Source organism: Pongo abelii, chromosome 5 (genome assembly GCF_028885655.2).
Source record: "Pongo abelii isolate AG06213 chromosome 5, NHGRI_mPonAbe1-v2.0_pri, whole genome shotgun sequence".
Taxonomy (NCBI): Eukaryota; Metazoa; Chordata; class Mammalia; order Primates; family Hominidae; genus Pongo; species Pongo abelii.
In genome coordinates this window covers 171,601,634-171,624,498 of record NC_071990.2, presented here as the reverse complement: position 1 = coordinate 171,624,498, position 22,865 = coordinate 171,601,634, and the positions used below count along the sequence as shown (strand labels likewise).

Here is a 22,865-nt window from a genome sequence, read left to right as displayed (position 1 = left end):
TCAAGCCGTAAAAAAGCATTGACTTGGAGAATGAAGATATAGGAAGTGAATTTGTAGCATAATTAAGATTTGTTTTTTAAAAGGTGTTTATACTTTGTTAGTTTGATTGTAATACATTTATTCTCAAGACTTAAAGCATCAACTTTCATTCTTGTCCCATTTAATTTACTGTAATGAACATTGTTTCTAAATATATGTTAGAAATCAGCAATTAGATGATGATGGTGAGGAGTTATCAAGGAAATCATGGAGGAGGACTGTGACGAATTACAGCGACGCTGGAGGACCAGTCCTGAATTACAGCCGCTGTGGCTTTTCACATCAGAACTCTGCTTTTCTTACTAGGAAATGAGAAATGTGCTGTCAGGAGAAAGGCAGCTGCTGATCTGTTATAGTGAGGACTCTTTAGAGTACAGGTTTTCAACTCCTCGGAGGCACAGGCACTGCCCAGTGGTGCTGTTGGCATCCACAGCGGAGCATCCTCATGCCCAGTCCGCCAGGAGACTTCTGCCTTTATCTCTTTTACACAGTGGATGAATGCATGGCCTCTTGAAGGGCTGGTTCTGTGTGTCTAAAAACCACTGCTGTGAAGGGTATCCATTTTGGCATGGAAGTGCTCTGTTGTGGAACAATGGCCTCATCTACTCACTCATGGACGTGGTGTGAGTGCATTCTGAGCTGCACGGTGTGGACTCATGTGGAAAGCGGCATGATGTCATCCTCAGGATCATCTTTCAGGTCGGAGGCAGGAGGTGTATTCAGTTTATGAAGTGGTCTGTAGGGCCTCTGAGCAAGGCGGGGTCAGGGAAGGTGTTCCCCAGGAGGTGGTCCTGGGCTGAGCCTTGAAGGAGGAGGGGACAGCTGCACCAGCAGGAGGGGCCCGGGCCTGACCCCCCACCACCCACTGTGTGGCTCAGAGAAGGCAGCAGGAGCCTGGCACAGGCTGCTGTGTTCTGCACCTGGCCCCACAGGCAATGCAGCACCCCTTGGCTGGTGCCTCTGCACCCACCCTGCTCACCACAGCACGGCCCCTCTCTGTCACTCTCTGTGGGTGTGCAAAGCCTCAGGAAGGCGACACGCACACCCGCATAGGTGCAGGTGTGGGAGGCCTAGCGCTGCCGTCTTCTGTCCCACCTGTGGCCTGCAGTTGCTCCCCAGCAGCTGTCCCCACGGGCTTGTCTCCGCCTATCACCACCCACCGTTGACCTTCAGAACCCCATTCGGGTTATTTTAATCTTCACTGTTAATTCTTCAGAGGCCCCAGCAGCTTTTAGGATAAAAGCCCAAGGCTGCATGCAGACCCTGTACCACCTTCTTGTGCCTTGACCCTGTCGGTGTCCTTGGTGATGCCTCAGACCCAGTCTCAAGCTGGGGGCCCACATGAAGCCTGGGCTGCTGGGCTGGGCCATTCTCTCACGCCCCGGTCGGCCTCTGTGGTGGCCTGGACCGTCACAGGAGGGCATCAGGGCCAGCTCCTATGTGACATACATGCTCTATCTGCTGAGAAGAGGTGGGCTCTGTCCTCAGAGTTGCAGCATCATGAACATGGAGCATGGGGCATCCTCATCCCCCCCAGAGCCCCAGACGGAGTGGGGGTGCCGGCGTGAGATCTGAGCAGGCACCACTGGCGCCTAAGCTCTGACCCCACAGAGCAGCTGAGGCTCCACACCGGCTTCCCGACTGCACCCGCCTGATGATGAGCGCAGTGAATGCAGCTGACTCTGAGACACAGGATTGACCCCGTTGGGCCTGGTCCCCGGCACTTCAGCCCAGGGCTCTCAGAAGGTGGAGCTGAGCGTCCGCCAGCTGCACTCTGTGCTCTTGCTCTGTGGCCTGGGTCACAGGCAAACCCTTCCGACTGTCCAGGCTCGGTCTCCACCACCTCCCCAGGAGGCCTCCCTGGCCTCTCAGTAGTTGGACTCGGCCCCTTACTTGGTCTTGTGTCTACACTGCTGTTCCAGGGCTCATCAGTGCAGTCAGAATGGCGTGTGATTAATCCTCTCTCCTGTGAGATTCTCATCTTGAGCACGGAGCCATCCCTTACTAGCATACAGTCGGTGCTCAAAAATTGCTTGCTTAGTCCAAGCCCAATCCTGGCAGTTTTAAGGGGCCCGTTTGAGTTACAACCGTTGGATCTGCCTTCCTTTTTCAGTAGGACCATCGTTTACCCACAAGAGCTCCATGACCTGCTGCTGGCGCGGGCACTCCAGGACTCAGCCTTTGGCTTTCCTTAGTAGTGACATAAGAGAAGCAGCTACATGTGTGTTTATTCCAGATGCCAAGTGAAGCCTGGAACAGGAGTTTCATCTTGCAGGTCCCCTCAGTGGATGGGCCGGGCCCCGAGGGTGAGGGCTGCCACCGTTGGCTGCCCAGCCAGGCTGTGGGACGGCTGCTCTTGTACTCCCCATGCTCTGACTCAGTGGAACCTGTGTTCCTGGTCTCGTACCATCTACCTGGGGCTTCAGTGGACACACATCTCGAATTTTTCATCCCATGGGGTTGCATGGCCGCGGCTCACGTGTCTCGTGGGCCAGGCCTCAGTCACAGGCCACAGCCAGGGCTCTGTAGCTGACGGTCAGGTGAGCCCTCTTCTCAGTGGTTGTCAAACTCTCATGGGAAAGTTATTTAATTAAATTGGTCACTTTATCCTTTTTATTTATGAAAATTAATAAGTTTTCTTTAGTTATTAGAGAACTTGGCAGGTCACCTGACTCCCTGGAAACGGTTGATGGCCGTTTTCGATTTAGGTCCTGTATGTCCCTGGCTGGGCTGAGGGAGATCGGGGATGGCACCGGGGCACAGCCCAGCCTCCCTCCGGCTCCCTAAGGAGTTCTGAGTGGACACGAGCGTTTCGTTCACTAAGTCACTCGAGCTTGAGAGAGACGCATGAGTGGCTGCACTCTGGTGAGCTTCGAATCTCCTTTTGCACACCTGGAAGGTTCTCGTGGGTGTTCTTTGTCCTCGGATCCAGAGTGTACCTGATGCCACATGCCGCACACCTGACGCCGCACACCTGATGCCACACGCGGCACACCTGATGCCGCACACCTGACGCCACACGCCGCACACCTGACCCCACACGCGGCACACCTGACGCCACACATGGCACACCTGATGCCGCATACTTGATGCCACACGCTGCACACCTGATGCCACACACTGCGCACCTGACACCGCACGCTGCACACCTGATGCTGCACGTGGCACATCTGACGCCACACGCGGCATGTGGTGTCTCCAGGGCCCCGTGTACCCGATCCTGTGTCTGGTGTTCACCTTGCCTCGTGGGTGGCTGCCTGTTTGCTGGTTTTGATTGTGTTTGTGTTTACCTTCTTTTTGCTCAAGCTGTGTCACTCCTAGGCTCATTTACGAGGACCTAGAGAAGTGTGCCCTCAGCCAGTGTGAGGAAAACCAGGCTCAGGTTGGCACTGAGTAGCCGTTGGGAGGAGTTTTCAATGTGCTAACTCTCATGATCAGGGCCTCACATGTGTGTGTGTATCAAAACACCATGCTGTACCACAAAATATGTGCAGTTCTTATGGGTCAATTAAAAACAAAATAAATAAGTAAATGACCAGTTTTTCTTCTAAATGGTTCAGAATAATTCATCCCAAATGTGGGTTGTTGATCCTCCCCCACCATGGCTGTCTCGGGCACCCTGGCTGGACCCTCACTGTGTCTGCATGTGAGTGAGTACGCAGGCTGTGACTTCTGCATGAAGCCTGCGGGCCCGGTGAGTGGTGCCGTCACTGGCTGAGGGCCACAGCTGAGCCACTGGGGTAACCACCCAACGGTTCACCTTGTCCGCTGACTAGATAGAGCCAGTTGATCGAGACAGGGGAATTGGAGTAGAGAAAGGGTAATTCACACAGAGCCAGCTGTATGGGAGACTGGAGTTTTATTATGACTCCAATCAGTCTCCCCAAGAATCTGGGGGTGGGAGTGTTTAAGGATAATTGGTGGGTGGGTGGGGGGTCAGTGAATCACGAGTTCTGATTGGTCAGGTCAGAGGTGAAATCATCGGGAGTCAAAGCTGTCCTCTTGTGCTGAGTGAGTTCCTGGGTGGGGGCCACACGACCAGCTGAACCAGTTTATTGATTGGGTGGGGTACCAGCTGATCCATTCAGTGCAGGGTCTGCAAAATATCTCAAGCACTGATCTTAGGTTTTACAATAGTGATGTTATCCCCAGGAGCAATTTTGGGTAGGGGTGGGGGAGGTGGTCAGAATCTTGTAGCCTCCAGCTACATTACTCCTAAACCATAATTTCTAATCTTTGAGCTAATTTGTAGGTCCTACAAAGGCAGTCTAGTCCCCAGGCAAGACGGGGGTTTGTTTTGGGAAAGGGTTGTTACCATCTTTGTTTCAAAGTTAAACTATAAACTAAGTTCCTCCCCAAGTTAGTTTGGCCTCAGCCCAGGAATGAAAAGGACAGCTTGGAGGTTAGAAGCAAGATAGAGTTATAGGTCAGGTTTCTTTCACTGTCTGAGTTATAATTTTGCAATGGCTGTTTCACTGGGACACTTCTCCCGTGTCAAAACACTGCAGTGCTCTCCTGAGGAGGGACACAGTAAAAATGTCACTTCTTTGAAAAGTTTCCTGTTTTTATAGCTCTGGTAAAAATAATGAATAATAGATTTTATGTTAAACTTCGTTTTCAGTCATTTCTTCATCTCTTTGTGGAGATTGTTTTATTCATATTGTTTTCCAGGTGGTTCTCTTTTTTTCTATAAACATTCAGTGAAATGGCCATGGAGAGTAAAGTGTTAACAGTCTGACTTTGGGCTGAACTCTTAATTCAATACCTGTTCCTAATAGCAGTTAAATATATCACTGCTCATTTCCTCCCACCTTAAATTTGGTTTGTATGTGTGTGTGTGTGAACCCTGAACATCTGAGGCAGGTTTCAGTGAAATTAGAAAGTTTATTTTTCCCAGGTTGAGGACAGGTGCCCGTGACACAGCCTCAGGAGGTCCTGACAACATTTGCCCGAGGTGGTCAGAGCACAGTTTGGTTTCACACGTTCTAGGGAGACATGAGACATCAATCAACATACGTAAGATGAACATTGCTTCGGTCTGGAAAGGGTGGGACAACTTGAAGCAAAGGCAGGAAGACACAAATCGGGGAGGGGACCTCCAGGTCCTGGGTACATAAGGGACAAATGGTTGCGTTCTTTTGAGTTTCTGATGAGCCTTTCCAAAGGGGGCAATCAGATCTGCATTTATCTCAGTGAGCAGAGGGGTGACTTTGAATAGATGGGAGGCAGCTTGGCCCTAAGCAGTTCCCAGCTTGACTTTTCCCTTTTGCTTAGTGATGTGGGGGCCCAGAGATTTATTTTCCTTTCACAGTGTGTATGTATGTGCAACTATATGTGCCTGTGTGTGAATGCCTGAGTGTGTGCATATGTATATGCGTGAATACGTGTGTGCATATGCGTGAATGCATGCGTGGGTATGTATATGCATGCGTGCATGTGTGTGCGTATGTATATATGTGTGCATGTGTGTATGTATATGTGTGAATGTATGCATATGTATATGTGTGTGGGTATGTATATGCGTGAATGTGTGTTGGTATGTATATGCATGCGTGCCTCTGTGTGTGTATATGCATGAATGCATGTGTGTGTATGTATATGCGTGCGTGCATGTGTGTGTATATATGTGTGAATCCATGTGTGGGTATGTATGTGTGTGTGTGCATGTGTGCATATATATATGCACGAATGCACATGTGTGCGTTTGTATAGGCGTGTGTGCATGTGTGTGCGTATGTATATGTGTGAATGTGTGTGTGCGTATGTATAGGCGTGCGTGCATGTGTGTGCGTATGTATATGCGTGAATGTGTGTGTGGGTATGTATATGCGTGCGTGCGTGTGTGTGTATGTATATGCATGAATGTGTGTGTGGGTATGTATACATATGCGAGCATGCATGGGTGTACATATGTATATGTGCATGCATGTGTATGCATATGTATATGTGCTTTTAATTATAGTATTCATTAAAGTGCCTATTAATTAATTCATTTAAAATATCTATTAGCTGCTACTGTGCACTTGGCAGTGTTCCGTGAATGAAGAGTTAGATGAATGAAGAGAGGGCAAAGTCCTTGTGCTCAAGGAATGTATTTTCTTACATAGGAACGTGGGTATTACACAAGGTCAGGTGCTCTGTACTGACCAGGTAACTAGAGCAGCAGGTTCGTGACACAGGGAAGGGTGCCAGGTCTATGTCTGGAGGAGCAGAGTGCAGGAGGTGGGCTGTGTGGTGAAGCCGGTGGAGGGGTGGACCTCGAGCCCCTTGTTAAACTCAAAATATGTTAAGACAGGTCTCAGTCAGTTTAGAAAGTTTATTTCACCAAAGTTAAGGATGCACCCATGACTTAGCATTAGGAGGTCCTGACGATGGTGGTCGGGGCACCGCTTGGTTTTATACGCTTTAGGGAGACGTGAGACATCAATCAATATGTGTACCACGTACTTTGGTTCAGTCAGGTAAAGTGGGATTTGAGGCGAGGGCTTCCAGGTCATGAGTAGATAAGAGGCAAAAGATTGCATTCTTTTGAGTCCTTGATCAGCCTTCCACTGAATACACAATTTAGTCTGGCTCAGTGAATCATCATTTTTACATAAACAATAGGGGAGGGGAAGCAATCAGATATGCCTTTGTCTCAGGGTAGCCTCAGAGTGATGTCTTTGAGTTCTGTCTGTCCTTTATCCACAAGGAATTTCCTTGTGGGCAAATTGTGAGGGAGGTCTGTAGCTTCTTATCTTTGTAGCTATCTTATTTAGGAATAGAATGGGAGGCAGGTTTGCCTGAGGCAGTTCCCAGCTTGACTTTTCCCTTGGCTTAGTGATTTGGGGGTCCCAAGATTCATTTTCTTGTCACATTCCTGATGGACATCTGGACAAACTGGCTCCCTGAGACAGCATCCCTGCAGGTAAGGTGTGTCCTAAAAGGGTGAGGACTAGGCTCTGATTAAGGGGTCTGAGGAGTCATGCTTTAAAAACCATCAGTTCTCATCGGATGGGTTTTATTCAACACTATATATCATGACTGACTTTCCAACCTGACTCTGGCATAACATTACAAGACAAGGAAGAAAATCAAAATATTTGACTCCAAAACATGTGTCTTTGCCTTATCTTGAAATGGCCCTGCAAAGCTGTCCTTTGTGTGGGAAAATAAGCTCAGCCACATTAGTCATGCATCTGTGAAGAATCTCTATTAACATAGCTAGATCTCTTTCTTCCAGGCCCTCCCAATCCTAAACAGATTAAGAGTCTAGCACCTTTTAAAGGTCTGAATAGGAAACATTTGTCCCCTATTGTCTCTAAGGGCAGCCACTATGAGGCTTCAGAAGAACCTTGGTCTCCACAATCTTTTATCTTAACCTGAACATTTCCTTTCTATTGATCCCAGGTCTTCAGAGAAACTCAACCAGTTGTCAACCAGAAAATGTTTACTTTTACCTAGAGCCTGGAAGCCCCCACTTTGAGTTTTCCTGCCTTTCCCAGGTGGGAAACCAGTGTATTTCTGAAATGTATTTGATTGATGTCTCATGCCTCCCTAAAATGTGTAAAACCAAGCTGCGCCTGACCACCTTGGGCACATGTTCTGAAGACCTCCTGAGGGCTGTGTCACGGGCCATGGTCACTCATATTTGGCCCAGAATAAATTTCTTCCAATATTTTACAGAGTTTTACTCTGTCGACAAGAGGCGCATAGGATATTTCATTCCAAGTGCTGTGGTGAAGACTGTTTTTACAAGTTGGCCTTGTGAAGAGCCATTGTTGTGTAGATGTGCCTTGCTTTCTTCCTGGAATTACAGAGTGACCATCTAATTTCCCAATTCAAGGGGAGTTCCTCTCTTTTAAAATCTTAGCTTTTTATTAAGAGGTTTAGTGTCCTTGCTTTAGGAAACTGCTTAAAATGTCTACATTTTTCAACAGCTTGAGCAATGAAAAATGTCTACATTTTTCAACAGCTACTATACAGTAGCCTGAATCTTCTCAAATCTATGTGGTCTTTCAGTAAGGATTGTAATATTTTGTGAATCATTGTGGTGTACTCTTGGATGAGAGGTGTTATATTAAGAAAAATAGTTCTGAGGTTTTTTATGGGAAAATTACAGGTTTTACTTCCTGAAAATAAACATCTGAATGGTATTTGATGGAATGAAAGGGAAAGAGTGTAAGGTTACAGAGGTTTACACTATGTTTTAATAGCATTTTTTAAAAAATGTATCTTACATTTTTGTTCAGTTGCACAATGTACATCAAACTAACCATAGCCATGTGGAGGCTGCTACTCACGAACTGTCATCCTACAAGTCCAAATACAGGAGAAGCAGAAATTATCATTGGCCCAAATGCTGTATTTCCAGTAACATAAAATAGGGCATTTCTAATTTCTTCTAAGCTTAGTAACCAGCTCAGCCACATTAGTCATGCATCAATAATGTGTTTTTTTTTTTTTTTTTTGCAGTTATCCTAGTGCACCACCATTAAAATGATCTCTTCTGAAAATTACTCCTATAGTTATCTAGTTATCTTAATTCTGTTGGACAAATGGAATTTTAAATTCATTTTAGTATTGTGTTAACAAGAGTGCCAGATGCATCAAAAAGTGATGGTCATATTTTCCTATTTTATGTGTTATATTATTAAATGGCTCATTTAAAAAATGAAAATACGTAATAAGTGTTTTATGATTTATTGATATCCTTAAAGTCATAGCAGGTGTAGATACTTTATATATTTTTAAAACTTGACAGGATACTACTCTTTGCCTGCCTCTGAATAAAATATGTACTATTTTGTGATATAAATACATAATACTAGACAGCTAATTTGAATTAAAAACAGTGTGTAAAAGTTTAAACAGCTTTTTTAATGAAATAATTTTATTACACATGATTCTAGGTTTCAGGAATAGTCACTTATGTTATTTTGCTTTATTAGTTTTAGATCTTGCTGTATTTTTGAAAAAGAAATGAAATGATTATTGATGCAGAGAAAACCCTACCCACATCCCTCCCTTTTCTTCTTCTCTGATAACCACTACTGAATTTGGTATGGGCCTTTCCCTAGTACCCATTCAGAAGCAATGATGCAGGAGTTAAGAAGAAATTACTTAGGCAGATAATGAGGGTGTGGGAATCCTCCCTAAGGTTTTCCTTTTAATGAAAAGCAGCCCCCAAATCATTTTCTTTTCTAACAAAGAGCAGGCTGTAAAATCAAGCTGCAGAGATAGACAAACAAGTTGGAAGCTTGTAAACGAGAATGCGGGCCTTTGTGCCAATAGGAAAAGGCTACCTGGGAATAGGCATGTTCAAAACGGTGGCTCCATCTTTTCTTTTCTGCCAGCCACGTGTACAGTAAGGAGCAGGCAAGATGGCGCTGGCCAAATAGAAAGTCCATTTGCATAATAAGATTAGGGTGGGGCGGCTGGGCACAGTGGCTCAGGCCTGTAATCCCAGCACTTTGGGAGGCCGAGGTGGGCAGATCACCTGAGGTCAGGAGTTTGAAACCAGACTGGCCAACATGGTGAAACCCGGTCTTTACTAAAAGTACAAAAATTAGCCAAGTGTGGTGGCATGACCCTGTAATCCTAGCTACTTGAGAGGCTGAAGCAGGAAAGTCACTTGAACCGGGGAGGAGAAGGTTGCAGTGATCTGAGATCGTGCCATTGCACTCCAGCCTGAACAACAAGAGTGAAACTCGGTCTCAAAAAAAAGATTAGGGTGGGGTAACCAGCCTTCCCTGCCTACCGTGTAAAAGTCACACTTGATCGAACCAATCTGTGGGCTCTACATATATCAGGCACCGCCTCCTCAAGCCTGCCTGTAAAATCTGGCACAGTCTACCACATGCCGGCCTTTCCCTTTGGGACACCCCTCTCTCTTGAAAGAGAGAGAGGACTGCTCTCCTTTCTTTTTATTTTGCCTATGAAATCTTCGCTCCTAAACTTGCTGCTCATTTGTGACTGTGTCTTTAATCTTGGTGCTAGGCAACGAACCCTGGGTATTGATCCCCCACAAGGATGCTGCTTCAGCAACATTGTGCATTGTTGAGCCTAGCATTAGCCTCTTACACATGGTGTCAAACCCCGTATCTCCCTGTTGCTTGATTTTTCATGCTGAAATTGCACTTTACTAGTTTGGGCATGCACTATTTTTATTATCTTCCAGCACTAAATATTTTCTCATGTTTATTATGATGTTTTTCAACCCAAGCTTTAGATGTATGCTTTTAGATTTCCACGAGTTAATTTTTGGTCATCTTTTTTGTTATTGGTTTCTAATTTTATGGCATTGTGTTCAGAGCCATACTCTCCATATATAGTATTGATTTTCTTGGTATCTTCGAGATTTTTTATCTATTGAGAAACTGGACGCTATGGTTTGTTTTTAATATTACATAGGTGTGTGAGAAAAACGTGGTTTTGCTGACTATTTGATACATCTTTGCCCAGATATTCATTGACTCACCCTTGTTAATTGTGTTTAAATTGTTCAGGTCTTCCTATTTTCTTGTTGCTTAATTTTTTTTAATGACTGAGAGATGTGTTAAAAATCTGCCATTATGATTGTAATCTTGTCAGTTTCTTCTTCTTCTTTTTCTTTTTTTTTTTTTTTTGGAGACGGAGTCTTGCTCTGTCGCCAGGCTGGAGTGCAGTGGCGTGGTCTTGGCTCACTGCAACCTCCGCCCCCTGGGTTCAAGCGATTCTCCTGCCTTAGCCTCCTTAGTAGCTGGGATTACAGGCACCTGCCACCACACCCAGCTAATTTTTGTATTTTTAGTAGAGACAGGGTTTCCCCACGTTGGCCAGGCTGCTCTCGATCTCTTGACCTCATGATCCGCCCGCCTTGGCCTCCCAACACTTGGGATTACAGGTGTGAGCCACTGCACCCAGCTAGTTTCTTCTTGTAATTGTATTGACTTTTGCTTTATGTATTTGAAGGGCATGTTATTAAGGACATTTAAGTTCAGTCTTATATTTTCATGTGCAGTTATTTCTTTTCATTTTCTTGAAGAAACTGTTTCTAATGAGGCTTACTTTACCTTATATCTGTTTTTTTTCTAGTGCTTATATAATCTTGCCTCCTCAGAGTTCGCATGTGCTGTTTGAGCCCCACCTTTCACTTTCAACTTTTTTTTTTTTATTAGATTTTCAGAACTTCTCTTAAAATCCAGCATGAGTTCCTTATAGATGCTGGATATTAGACCTTTGTTAGATGCATAGTTTGCAAATATTTTCTCCCATTCTGTAGGTTGTCTGTTTACTCTGTTGATATTTTATTTTGCTGTGCAGAAGCTCTAAAGTTTAATTAGATCCCACTTGTCAATTTTTGCTTTTGTTGCAATTGCTTTTGGTGTCTTTGTCGTGAAATCTTTGCCAGTTCTTGTGTCTAGGATGGTATTGCCTAGGTTATCTTCCAGGTTTTTTATAGTTTTGGGTTTTGCATTTAAGTCTAATCCATCTTGAGTTGATTTTTGTATATGGTGTAAGGAAGGGGTCCAGTTTCAACCTTCTGCACATTTAGCTAGTTATCCCAGCACCATTTGTTGAACAGGGAGCCCTTTCCCCATTGCTTGTTTTTGTCAGCTTTGTTGAATATCAGACAGTCGTAGGTATGTGGCTTTATTATCAATACTATACTATTTTGAGCTAAATGATGAGAACTCATGAACACAAAGAAGGGAACAACAGACACTGGGGTCTGCTTGAGGGTGGAGGATGGGAGGAGGGAGAGGAGCAAAAAACATAGCTATTGGTACCAGGCTAAGTATCTGGATGATGACATAATCTGTACAACAAACCCCTGTGCTGCAAGTTTACTTATATGACAAACCTGCACATGTACCCCTGAACCTAAAACAAAAGTGAAATAATGACAATAATGATAATAATGAAATCCAGCCTAATATTATCTCTCTTTTCGTTGTTGAGTTTAGTCTGTTTGCAATTATGATTATTCATATATTTGATATCATTTTGTGTTTTCTCTTCCACATTTTTTATTTCCTTGCTTTCTACTTATCCTGAATTTTCTTTGGTTTTTTATTTCTTCTTCCTCACCCTCTATTGGATTGAACACATTTTTTAAAAGTTTACCTTTTCTCTTGAAAGGTTTGGTCATTACATATTATTTCTGTTCTGTTCAGTTTTTTACTCTTTAGCCTACATAAACTAGCAACTGCTGTTAGGTGTTGTTAGTGCCATTATCTTCTCTGTCTTTTTGTTAAACTAAGCCTGCATTTTCTTCTTTTTATGCTGAGTACCTCATGTAACACCAGCATTCAGTAGATGATCTGTAAATATTCGTTGAATGCCTGCTCAATTATTAGTGTGAATTATTATCATTTTAAAATATGTATTACAGCTTTCTTTTCTGTTTTCTTTTCTTTTCTTTTTTTTTTTTTTTTTTGAGATGGAGTCTCAATCTGTTGCCCAGGCTGGAGTGCAGTGGCGTGATCTTGGCTCACTGCAACTTTCACCTCCTGGGCTGAAGCGATTCCCCTGCCGCAGTCTCCTGAGTAGCTGGGATTACAGGCACACGCCACCACACCTGACTAACTTTTTGTATTTTTATAGAGATGGGATTTCACCATGTTGGCCAGGTTGGTCTCAAATTTTCCTGACCTCAGCTGATCTGCCCGCTTTGGCCTCCCGAAGTGCTGGGATTACGGGTGTGAGCCACTGCACCTGGCCTTGAATTATTATTAGTTTGTTATTATTGAACTTAGTAAGCCTTTATTTTCTGTTTGCAAATGAAGGATGACTTGTAGGTACATCTATCCTTCTTGAAATTTGTCTTAATATTTTTAATATTCTTGACCTAGAAGGAGGATGAAAATCATTATTTATCACAATGTGTTTAGGTGATGTTTTGTACCAAATGGTTCCGTAGATGGAGTTGAGTTCAGTTTCACTCAGTGAGAATTGCTTCTGATAGCAGCACAGGGAAAGGAGAGCGAGTCAGAGTCAGGGCCGGGACTCGAGGCCCCGTGGGAGCTCACCCACATCATCATCGCAGGAGCCTGCTGAGTGTCATTTAGGGGGTGATAATTGGCAGATTAATAACTCACCTTAACTTTAAGTGCCTTGTTGAGGGGCGTCTTTCAGATGATTTATTGAATATGGCTTATGGTCTATACTGTAAACACGAATTTTGGTGTATTACTATCTTGGTCTTTTTTGACCATTTTGTACTTCTGTAACTCTCAGTGGCATTACATATAAAGAGAACACACGTCATTAATTCTCTAGGTCAAAATATACCCTCATTAACTACTTTATGTAGAAGTTTTTGGAGTCCAATTCTGAAATTGTTACAAATAAGAAAAAAAACTTTGTGTTAATATCTTGAGAATCAGCTATTATGAGATATCATTAGCATAATGCTTATTAACTCAACCTTTGAAAGTACATCTTGATTTCCCCCTTAAAATTATAGGGTTCATCATTTACAACCCAACAGCCTCAGGCTTATAACCTTTTCCTGACCACGGCCATTGGCGATGGGATGAGACTGTGGGACCTGAGAACCCTGAGGTAAGGCTGTCCTGCGCCCTGCACTGCAGGGGTGAGGAGCTCAAGAGATATAAGCTCAATCTGATCTCTTTTCCGAATGTGATGAGGTTGTGGTTAATCTGTGCACACTGACTAATCTAAGACTGATTTATGCACAGAAAAGGTAGCTCTAACTTTGGAAGGGTGAAGCACTAGGTACTGGTCTCTCTGCTATATGTGGCTTAGGAGAGTAATCCCAGGCCCTTCCTGCGGGTCAGCAATGTTGAGGGAGACGTTGGAATTTCCTAAACCACAGTTACCCTATGGTGTGATTATTGCTGTCTCTCCCAAGTGTGTTCCCATCTCCATTGGGTACCACTCACTAGCTGCCGAGCACCCCCGTAACACAGGGCCAGCAGCGCCTGACTCTCCTTTTCCTACCTGTTTAGGTCACAGTTGGGAGGGCATTTCCTTAGATATACTATCGTTAAGTAAATTACTTCTCATTTCACATCATGTATATTTTAGATGCTTTGGTAGACTTTGAAAATGCATTTTATAAAAGTTAGAAAGCACCTTAGTTTTATCAGCAAAATATTTACAGATCTTTTAGGACAGGAATTCTTGATATAACAATAATTGTTGTTTACTGTTGAATGCAATAACAAAACTTATAGGCAGGTTTGTTAACTATTATTATTTCAAATTAGTGATGAGAATCTGTATGAGCAATCATGTTGCACATGAGGACGTCTTAACCAATGACTGACCATATCACATTGCTGGTGGCATAAGATTATGATGGAGCTGAAAAATTCTTTTTGTTTAGTATTTGCTTTACTACTTTTTATCATGATTTTAAAGTGTGTTCCTTCTACTTATAAAGAAAAACTAACTATAAAATAGCCTCAGGCAGGTCCTGAAGGAGGTGTCCAGAAGAAGACGTTGCTTTTTTTTTTTTAATTTTAGACAGAGTCTCACTCTGTCACCCAGGCTGGAGTGCAGTGTTACATGATCTCAGCTCATTGCAACCTCCCCACCCCACCACCCCACACCCGAGCTCAAGGGATTGTCTTGCCTCAGCCTCCTGAGCAGCTGGGTTTACAGGCAAGTGCCACCATGCCCAGCTAATTTTTTGTTTGTTTGATTTTTTTGAGATGGAGTCTCGCTCTGTCACCCAGGCTGGAGTGCAGTGGCGTAATCTCAGCTCATTGCAACCTCTGCCTCCTGGGTTCAAGCCATTCTCCTGCCTCAGCCTCCCAAGTAGCTGGGACTATAGGCATGTGCCACCACACCCAGCTAATTTTTGTATTTTTAGTAGAAACGGGTTTTCACCATGTTGGCTAGGTTGGTCTCGAACTCCTGACCTCAAGTGATCCACCTGCCTCAGCGTCCCAAATTGCTGGGATTACAGGTGTGAGCCACTGTACCTGGCCAAGATATTGTTATCACAGGGAGATGACATCTCCATGCATTTCACTGCCTCTGAAGACCTTCCAGTGGGACAAGATGTAGAGGGGAAGACAGTGATAATGATGATCCCGACTCCATGCAGGCCCAGAATGATGTTTGTGTTTATGCCTTAGTTTTTAACAAAAATGTTTAAGAAGTAAGAAAAAGCTCAAAATAGAAAAAAGCATGTAGAATAAGAATATAAAGAAATAAAATATTTTTGTACAGCTGTACAATGCATTTGTGTTTTAAGCTAAGTGATATTAGCTTTGGGAGGCTGAGGTGGGCGGATTACCTGAGGTCAGGAGTTCGAGACCAGCCTGGCCAACATGGTGAAACCTCATCTCTACTAAAAATACAATAATTATCCAGGTGTGGTGGTGTGCACCTGTAATCCCACCTACTCGGGAGGATGAGTCAGGAGAATCACTTGAACCCAGGAGGCAGAGGTTGCAGTGAGCCAAAATCACACCACTGCACTCCAGCTTGGGTGACAGAGTGAGACTCTATCTCAAAAAAAAAAAAAAAAAGTTTATAAAGTAAAAAAGTTACAGTAAACTAATTTAATTTATTACTGAGGAAATAAAGATATTTTAAAATAAATTTGATGTAGCCTAAGTGTCCAGTGTTTATAACATCTGTAGCAGTTGTGGTCATGCCCTTGACCTTCACATTCACTCACTTCTTGCTCAGTGACTTGCTCAGAGCAACTTCCAGTCCTGCAAGCTCTGTTCTTGGCAAGGACCCTATACAGGTGCACCCTTTTTAATCTTTTATTTAACTTAATTTTTTTTTATTTCAATAGCTTTTGGGGTACAAGTGGCTTTTGGTTACATGAATGAATTGTATAGTAGTGAAGTCTAAGGTTTTAGTGCACCTGCAACCTGAGTCTATACATTGTACCCAATATGTCATTTTTTATTCCTCACCCACCTGCCACCCTCCCCCTTGTGTGTCTCCAAATTCAGTCATACCACTCTTTATGCCTTTGTGTACTCACAGCTTAGCTTCCACTTACAAGTAAGAATATAAGGTATTAGGTTTTTCATTTCTGAGTTACTTCACTTAAAATAATGGCCTCCAGCTCCACCCTAGCTGCTGCAAAAGACATTCTTTTGTTCTTTTTTATGGCTGAGTAGTAGTATTTCATGGTGTCTATATACCACATTCTTTTTTCACTGATTAGTTGATATGGTTTGGCTGTGTCCCCACCCAAATCTCATCTTGACTTGTACTCCTGTAATTCCCACGTGTGGGAGGGACCCAGTGGGAGGTAATTAAATCATGGGGACAGTTTCCCCCATACTGTTCTTGTGGTATTGAATAAGTCTCATGAAATCTGATGGTTTTGTCAGGGGTTTCTGCTTTTGTGTCTTCCTCATTCTGTCTTTGCCTGCTGCCATCCATGTAAGACATGACTTGCTCCTCCTTGCCTTCCACCATGATTGTGAGGCTTCCCCAGCCACATGGAACTGTAAGTCCAATTAAACCTCTTTCTTTTGTAAATTGCCCAGTCTCGGGTATGTCTTTATCAGCAGCGCAAAAGCAGACTAATACAGTAAATCGGTACCAGTAGACTGGGGTGTGCTGAGAAGATATCCAAAAATGTGGAAGCGACTTTGGAACTGGGTAACAGGCAGAGGTTGGAACAGTTTGGAGGGCTCAGAGGATAGGAAAATGTGGGAAAGTTTGCAAGTTCTTAGAGACTTATTGAATGGCTTTGCCCAAAATGCTGATAGTGATATGGACAATAAGGTCCAGGCTGAGGTGGTCTCAGATGGAGATGAGGGACTTGTTAGGAACTGGAGCAAAGGTGACTTTTGTTATGTTTTAGCAAAGAGACTGATGGCATTTTGCCCCTGCCCTAGAGATTTATGGACTTTGAACTTGAGAGAGATGTTTTAGGGTATCTGGTGGAAGAAATTTCTAAGCAGCAAAGTGTTTAAGAGGTGACTCAGGTGCTGTTAAAGGCATTCAGTTTTGAAAGGGCAATGGCATAAAAGTTTGAAAAATTTGCAGCCTGACAATGCAATAGAAAAGAAAAATCCCATTTTCTGAGGAGAAATTCAAGCTGGCTGCAGAAATTTGCCTACATAATGAGGAGCCAAATGTTAATCCCCAAGACAATGGGAAAATGTCTCCAGGACATGTCAGAGGTCCTCATGGCAGCCCTTCCCATCACAGACCCAGAGGTCTGGGAGGAAAAAGTGGTTTCATGGGTTGGCCCAGGGTCCCTGAGCTGTGTGCAGCCTGGAACTTGGTGCCCTGTGTCCCAGCGGCTCCAGCCATGGCTGAAAGGGGCCAACATAGAGCTCATGCCATGGCTTCAGAGGGTGCAAGCCCCAGTCCTTGGCAGCTTCTACATCATGTTGAGCCAACCGGTGCACAGAAGTCAAGAATTGAAGTTTGGGATCCTCTGCCTAGATTTCAGGAGATGTGTGGAAACACCTGGATGCCCAGGCAGATGTTTTCTGCAGGGGTGGGGCTGCCTTGGAGAACCTCTGCTAGGGCAGTGCAAAGGGGAAATGTGGGGTCAGAGCCTCCACACAGAGTCCCTACTGGGACACTGCCTAGTGGAGCTGTGAGAAGAGGGCCACCATCCTCCAGACCCCATGCACCATGAGCATGGAAAAGCTGCAGACACTGAACACCAGCCTGTGAAAGCAGCTGGGAGGGAGGTTATACCCCGCAAAGCCACAGGGACAGAGCTGCCCACAACCATGGGAACCTACCTCTTGCATCAGTATGACCTGGATTTGAGACTTGGTGTCAAAGGAGATCATTTTGGAGCTTTAAGATTTGACTGCCCCACTGGATTTCATACTTGAATGGGGCCTCTAGCCCCTTTGTTTTGGCCAGTTTCTCCTAATTGGAATGACTGTATTTACCCAATACCTATACCCCCCATTGTATCTAGGAAGTAACTAGCTTGCTTTTGATTTTACAGGCTCATAGGCAGAAGGGACGTGGCTTGTCTCAGATGAGACTTTGGACTGTGGACTTTTGGGTTAATGCTGAAATGAGTTAAGACTTTAGGGGAAGGCATGGTTGGTTTTGAAATGTGAGGACATGAGATTTGGAAGGCCAGGGGTGGAATGACATGGTTTGGCTCTGTGTCCCCACCCAAATCTCACCTTGAATTGTACTCCCATAATTCCCATGTGTTGTGGGAGGGACCTGGTTGGAAATAATTGAATCATGTGGGCAGTTTCCCCCATACTGTTCTTGTGGTAGTGAATAAGTCTCATGAGATCTGATGGTTTTATCAGGGATTTCTTCCTCATTCTGTCTTTATTTGCTGCCACTCATGTAAGATGGGACTTGCCCCCCCTTGCCTTCTGCCACGATTGTGAGGCTTTCCCAGGCATGTGCAACTGTAAGTTCAATTAAACCTCTTTCTTTTGTAAATTGCCTGGTCTAGGGTATGTCTTTATCAGCAGCGTGAAAATGGACTAATACATTGGTCAGTGTTCCATATCTTTGCAATTGTGAATTGTACTGCAATAAACATACACACACAGTGTCTTTGTGATATAATGACTTATTTTCCTTTGAGTACATACCAAGTAGTGAGATTGCTGGATTGTATGCCAGATCTGCTTTTAGTGCTGTAAGAAATCTACTTTTAGTTCCATGGAAAACAGTATGGAGATTTCATTTTTCTTTTATACCATATATTTACTGTGCCTTTTCTTTGTTTAGATATATAAATAATTACCATTGTGTTATAGTTGCTTAGTACAGTTGCATGCTATACATGTTTGTAGCCTAGGAGCAATAGGCTACACCACACAGCTTAGGTGTGTAGTAGGCTACACCATCTAGGTATGTGTAAGTACGCTCTGCGACATTCACACAGGGACAAAATTGCTTAACGACATATTTCTCAGAATGTATCCCCGGCATTAAGCGATGAATGACTGTGTAGTTAACTCCTGGCATCTTCTTAGTACTCAGCAAACAACCAACAACATCCATTTTCTAGTGATTATTGCTTATTTATATATTTTTTATTTGTATATATTTAGGAAGTGCAAGTGTAATTTTGTTACATGGTCAGATTTGTAGTGGTGAAGTCAGGGCTTTTAAGGTATCCATCACCCACATAATGTGCATTCTACCCATTAAATAATTTTTCTTCCTACATCCCCTTCCCACCCTCTACCCTTCTGAGTCTTCAGTGTCTATGGTTTCATACTCTATGTCCATGTGTACACATTATTTATCTCCCACACGTAACTGGGAACATGTGGTATTTGTCGTTCTGTTTCTGAGTTGTTTCACTTAAGATAATGCCCTCTACTTCCATCCATGTGCTGCAAAAGACATGATTTCATTTTTTTCATGGCTGAATAATATTATATATATGTGTGTGTGTGTGCGTGTGTGTATACACACACAAGTATACATTTTCTTTATTCAGTCATCTGTTAATGGGCACTTAGATTGATTCCATGTCTTTGGTATTATAAATAGTGTTGCAATAAACCTATGAGTGCATGTGTCTTTTCGAAATCATGATTTCTTTTTCTTTGGGTAGATACCCAGCAATGGGGTTTCTGAAATGAATCGTAGTTATATTTTTAGTTCTTTGAGAGATCTTCACATTGTTTTGCATAGAGGTTGTACTAATTTACATTCCCATCAGCATTGTATAAACCTTCCCTTTTCTCTGCATCTTTGCCAGCATCTGTTACTTTTTGTCTTTTTAGTAATAGCCATTCTGACTGGTGTAAGATGAAATCTCATTGTGGTTTTAATTTGCATTTCTCTGATGATTAGTGATGTTGAGCATTTTTCATATGCTTGCTGGCCATTTGTATATCCTCTTTTAAAACGCTTTTATACTGTTGGTGGGAACATACATTAGTTCAACCATTGTGGAAGACAATGTGGCATTTCCTCAAAGACCTAGAGCCAGAAATATCATTTGACCCAGCAATCCCATTACTGGGTATATACCCAAAGGAATATAAATCATTCTATTATAAAGATACACGCATGCATATGTTCATTGCAGCACTATTCACAATAGCAAACACATAGAATCAACCCAGATGCCCATCAATGATAGACTGGATAAAGAAAACGTGGTACATATACACCATGGAATACTAGGCAACCATAAAAAGGAATAAGATCATGTTTTTTGCAGGGACATGGATGGAGTTGGAAGCCATTATCCTCAGCAGACTAACACAGGAACATAAAACCAAATACTGCGTGTTCTCACTTATAAGTGGGAGGTGAACAATGAGAACACATGGACACAAGGAGTGGAACAACACACACTGGGGCCTGTCAGGGGAGTGGGGAGAGGAAGAGCATCAGGATAAATACCTAATGCTTGTGGGGCTTAATACCTAGGTGATGGGTTGATCTGTGCAGCAAAGCACCATAGCACATGTTTACCTGTGTAACAAACCTGCACATCCTGCACATGTATCCTGGAACTTTAAATAAAATAAAGATATCTATTCATGTCCTTTGCCCACTTTTTAATGGATTTATTTGTGGTATTTTTTGTTGAGTCGTTTGAGTTCCTTGTAAATTTTGGATATTAGTCCCCTGTAAAATGCATAGTTTGCAAGTTTTCCCCCATTCTGCAGGTTTTCATTAACTCTGTTGATTATTTCTTTTGCTGTGCAGAGTATTTTTGTTTAATTAAGTCATATTTGTCTATTTTTGTTTTTGTTGCCTCTGGTTTTGAGTTCTTAGTCATGAATTCTTTGCCTAGACCAATGTCTGGAAGAGTTTTTTCTAGATTTTCTTCTAGTATTTTTATAGTTTCAGGTTTTACACTTAAGTCTTTAATCCACCTTGAGTTTATTTTTGTGTATGGGGAGAGATAGGGGTCCAATTTCATTCTTTTGCCTATAGCTATCCAATTTTTCAAGCACTATTTATTACAAAGGGTGTCCTTTCCCCACTTTTGATTTTGTCAACTTTCAAAGATCAGTTGACTGTAAATATGTAGTTTTATTTCTGAGTTCTAGATTCTGTTCCATTGGTCTATATGTCTATTTTTATACCAGTACCATGTTGTTTTGGTTACTGTAACCTTGTAGTATAATTTGAAGTCAGGGAAGGTGATGCCTCCAGCTTTGTTCTTTTTATTTAGGATTACTTTGGCCATTTGGGCACTTTTTTGGTTCCTTATGAAGTTTAGGGTGTTTTTTTTTTAATGTTGTGAAAAACGACATTGGTATTTTGAAAGGCATTATTGCATTGTATCTATAGATTGCTTTGGGCTGTATGTTAATTTTAATGATATTAATTCTTCTGATCCATAAGCATAGGACTTTTTCCTGTTTGTTTGTGTTATCTGTAGTTTCTTTCATTGATGTTTTATAGTTTTCCATATAGAGCTCTTTTACCTCCTTGGTTAGTTATATTCCTAGGTATTTCATTGTTTTTGTAGCTATTGTAAATAGGACTGATGTCTGGTTCTCAGCTAAATCATTATTGATGTATAGAAATGCTACTGATTTTTACACAATGATTTTGTATCCTGAAATTTTACTGAATTTATTTATCAAATCTAAGAGTGTTTTTGATGGAGTCTTTAGGTTTTTCTAGATATAAGATTATATTATCAGTGAACAGGAATAATTTGATGTCCTCTTTACCAATTTGGATGCTTCTTTAAAAAAAAAACAACATTTTTTTTTTTTTTTGCCTGATTGCTCTGGCTAGGACTTCTAGGACTATATTGAATAGAAATGGTGAGAGTGGGCATCCTTGTCTTGTTCCAGTTCTTAGAGGAAAGACTTTCAATTTTCCCCCATTCAGTATGACATTGGCTATTGGATTGTTGTATATGGCCTTTATTATTTTTATGTATGTTCCTTCAATGCTTAGTTTTCATTGAGGATTTTTATGAAGAGATGCTGAATTTTATCAAGTGCTTTTTTTGCATTTATTGAGATGATCATATGTTTTTTGTCCATGATCCTATTTATGTTGTGTATCACATTTATTGATTTTTGTATGTTGAACCATCCTTGCATCCCTGGTATAAAACCCACTTGGTCATAGTGTATTATCTTCTTGATGTGCTATTGGATTCTATTTGGTAGTATTTTGTTGAAAATTGTTTTCATCTTCATCAGGGATCTTGGACTGTAGTTTTCTTTCTTTGTTTTGTCCTTGTCTGGTTTTGGTATCAGAGTGATACTGGCCTCATAGAATGATTTAGGGAGCATTCCCTTCTTCTTGACATTTTGGAACAGTTTCAGGATTGATACTAGTTTTTCTTTATATGTTTGGTGGAATTTGCCTATGAATTCATCTGGTCCTTGGCTTTTCTTTGTTGGGAGACTTTTTTTTTTCTTGATTCAGTCTTTCTACTCATTATTGGTCTGTTCAGGTTTTCTGTTTCTTCCTGCCTCAACCTTGGGAAGTTGTGTATTTCCAGGAACTTATCCATTTCCTCTAGGTTTTCTATTTTGTGAGTGTGTAGTTTTTCATAATAGTCTCTGATGATATTTTGCATTCCTGTGGTATTGGTTGTAATGTCTGTTTTTCATTTCTAATTTTGTTGATTTAGATTTCATCTTTTCTTGGTTAGTCTATGAGTGGTTTATCAATTTTGTTTAGCTTCTCAAATAACTGACTTTTCATTTTGTTGATCTTTTAAATTGTTTTGTTGGTCTTTATTTCATTTAGTTCTTCTCTGGTCTTTTAAATTTCTTTTCTGTTGCTAACTTTGGATTTGGTTTGGTCATGCTTTTCTTGTTCCTTGAGGTGCAACATTAGGTTGTTAATTAGTGATCTTTCTAGTTTTTTTGCTATAGGCATTTGATGGTATAAACTTTCCTCTTAACACTACTTTTACTGTATCATACAGGCTTTACTATGTTGTGTTATCACCTTCATTCATTTCAAAA

At 42.3% G+C, this 22,865-nt stretch overlaps 1 protein-coding gene across 36 annotated transcripts in view; it reads left to right on the top strand.

Moving 5' to 3' along the window:
- Nucleotides 1-22,865, top strand: part of WDR27 (WD repeat domain 27) — a 250,253-nt gene that overhangs the window by 75,921 nt on the left and 151,467 nt on the right. For 35 of the 36 annotated variants that reach the window (XR_008526607.2, XM_054558503.2, XM_054558509.2 and 32 more), the window contains one exon: nucleotides 13,469-13,566. The exons of the other annotated variant lie outside the window; for it this stretch is intronic. Coding sequence is in view for 34 of the 35 variants with exons in the window: in XM_054558503.2 (XP_054414478.1) it covers nucleotides 13,469-13,566 (98 nt within the window). In the remaining variant the exon portion in view is untranslated. The remainder of the gene's footprint in view (nucleotides 1-13,468; nucleotides 13,567-22,865) is intronic. 36 annotated transcript variants of the gene reach the window in all.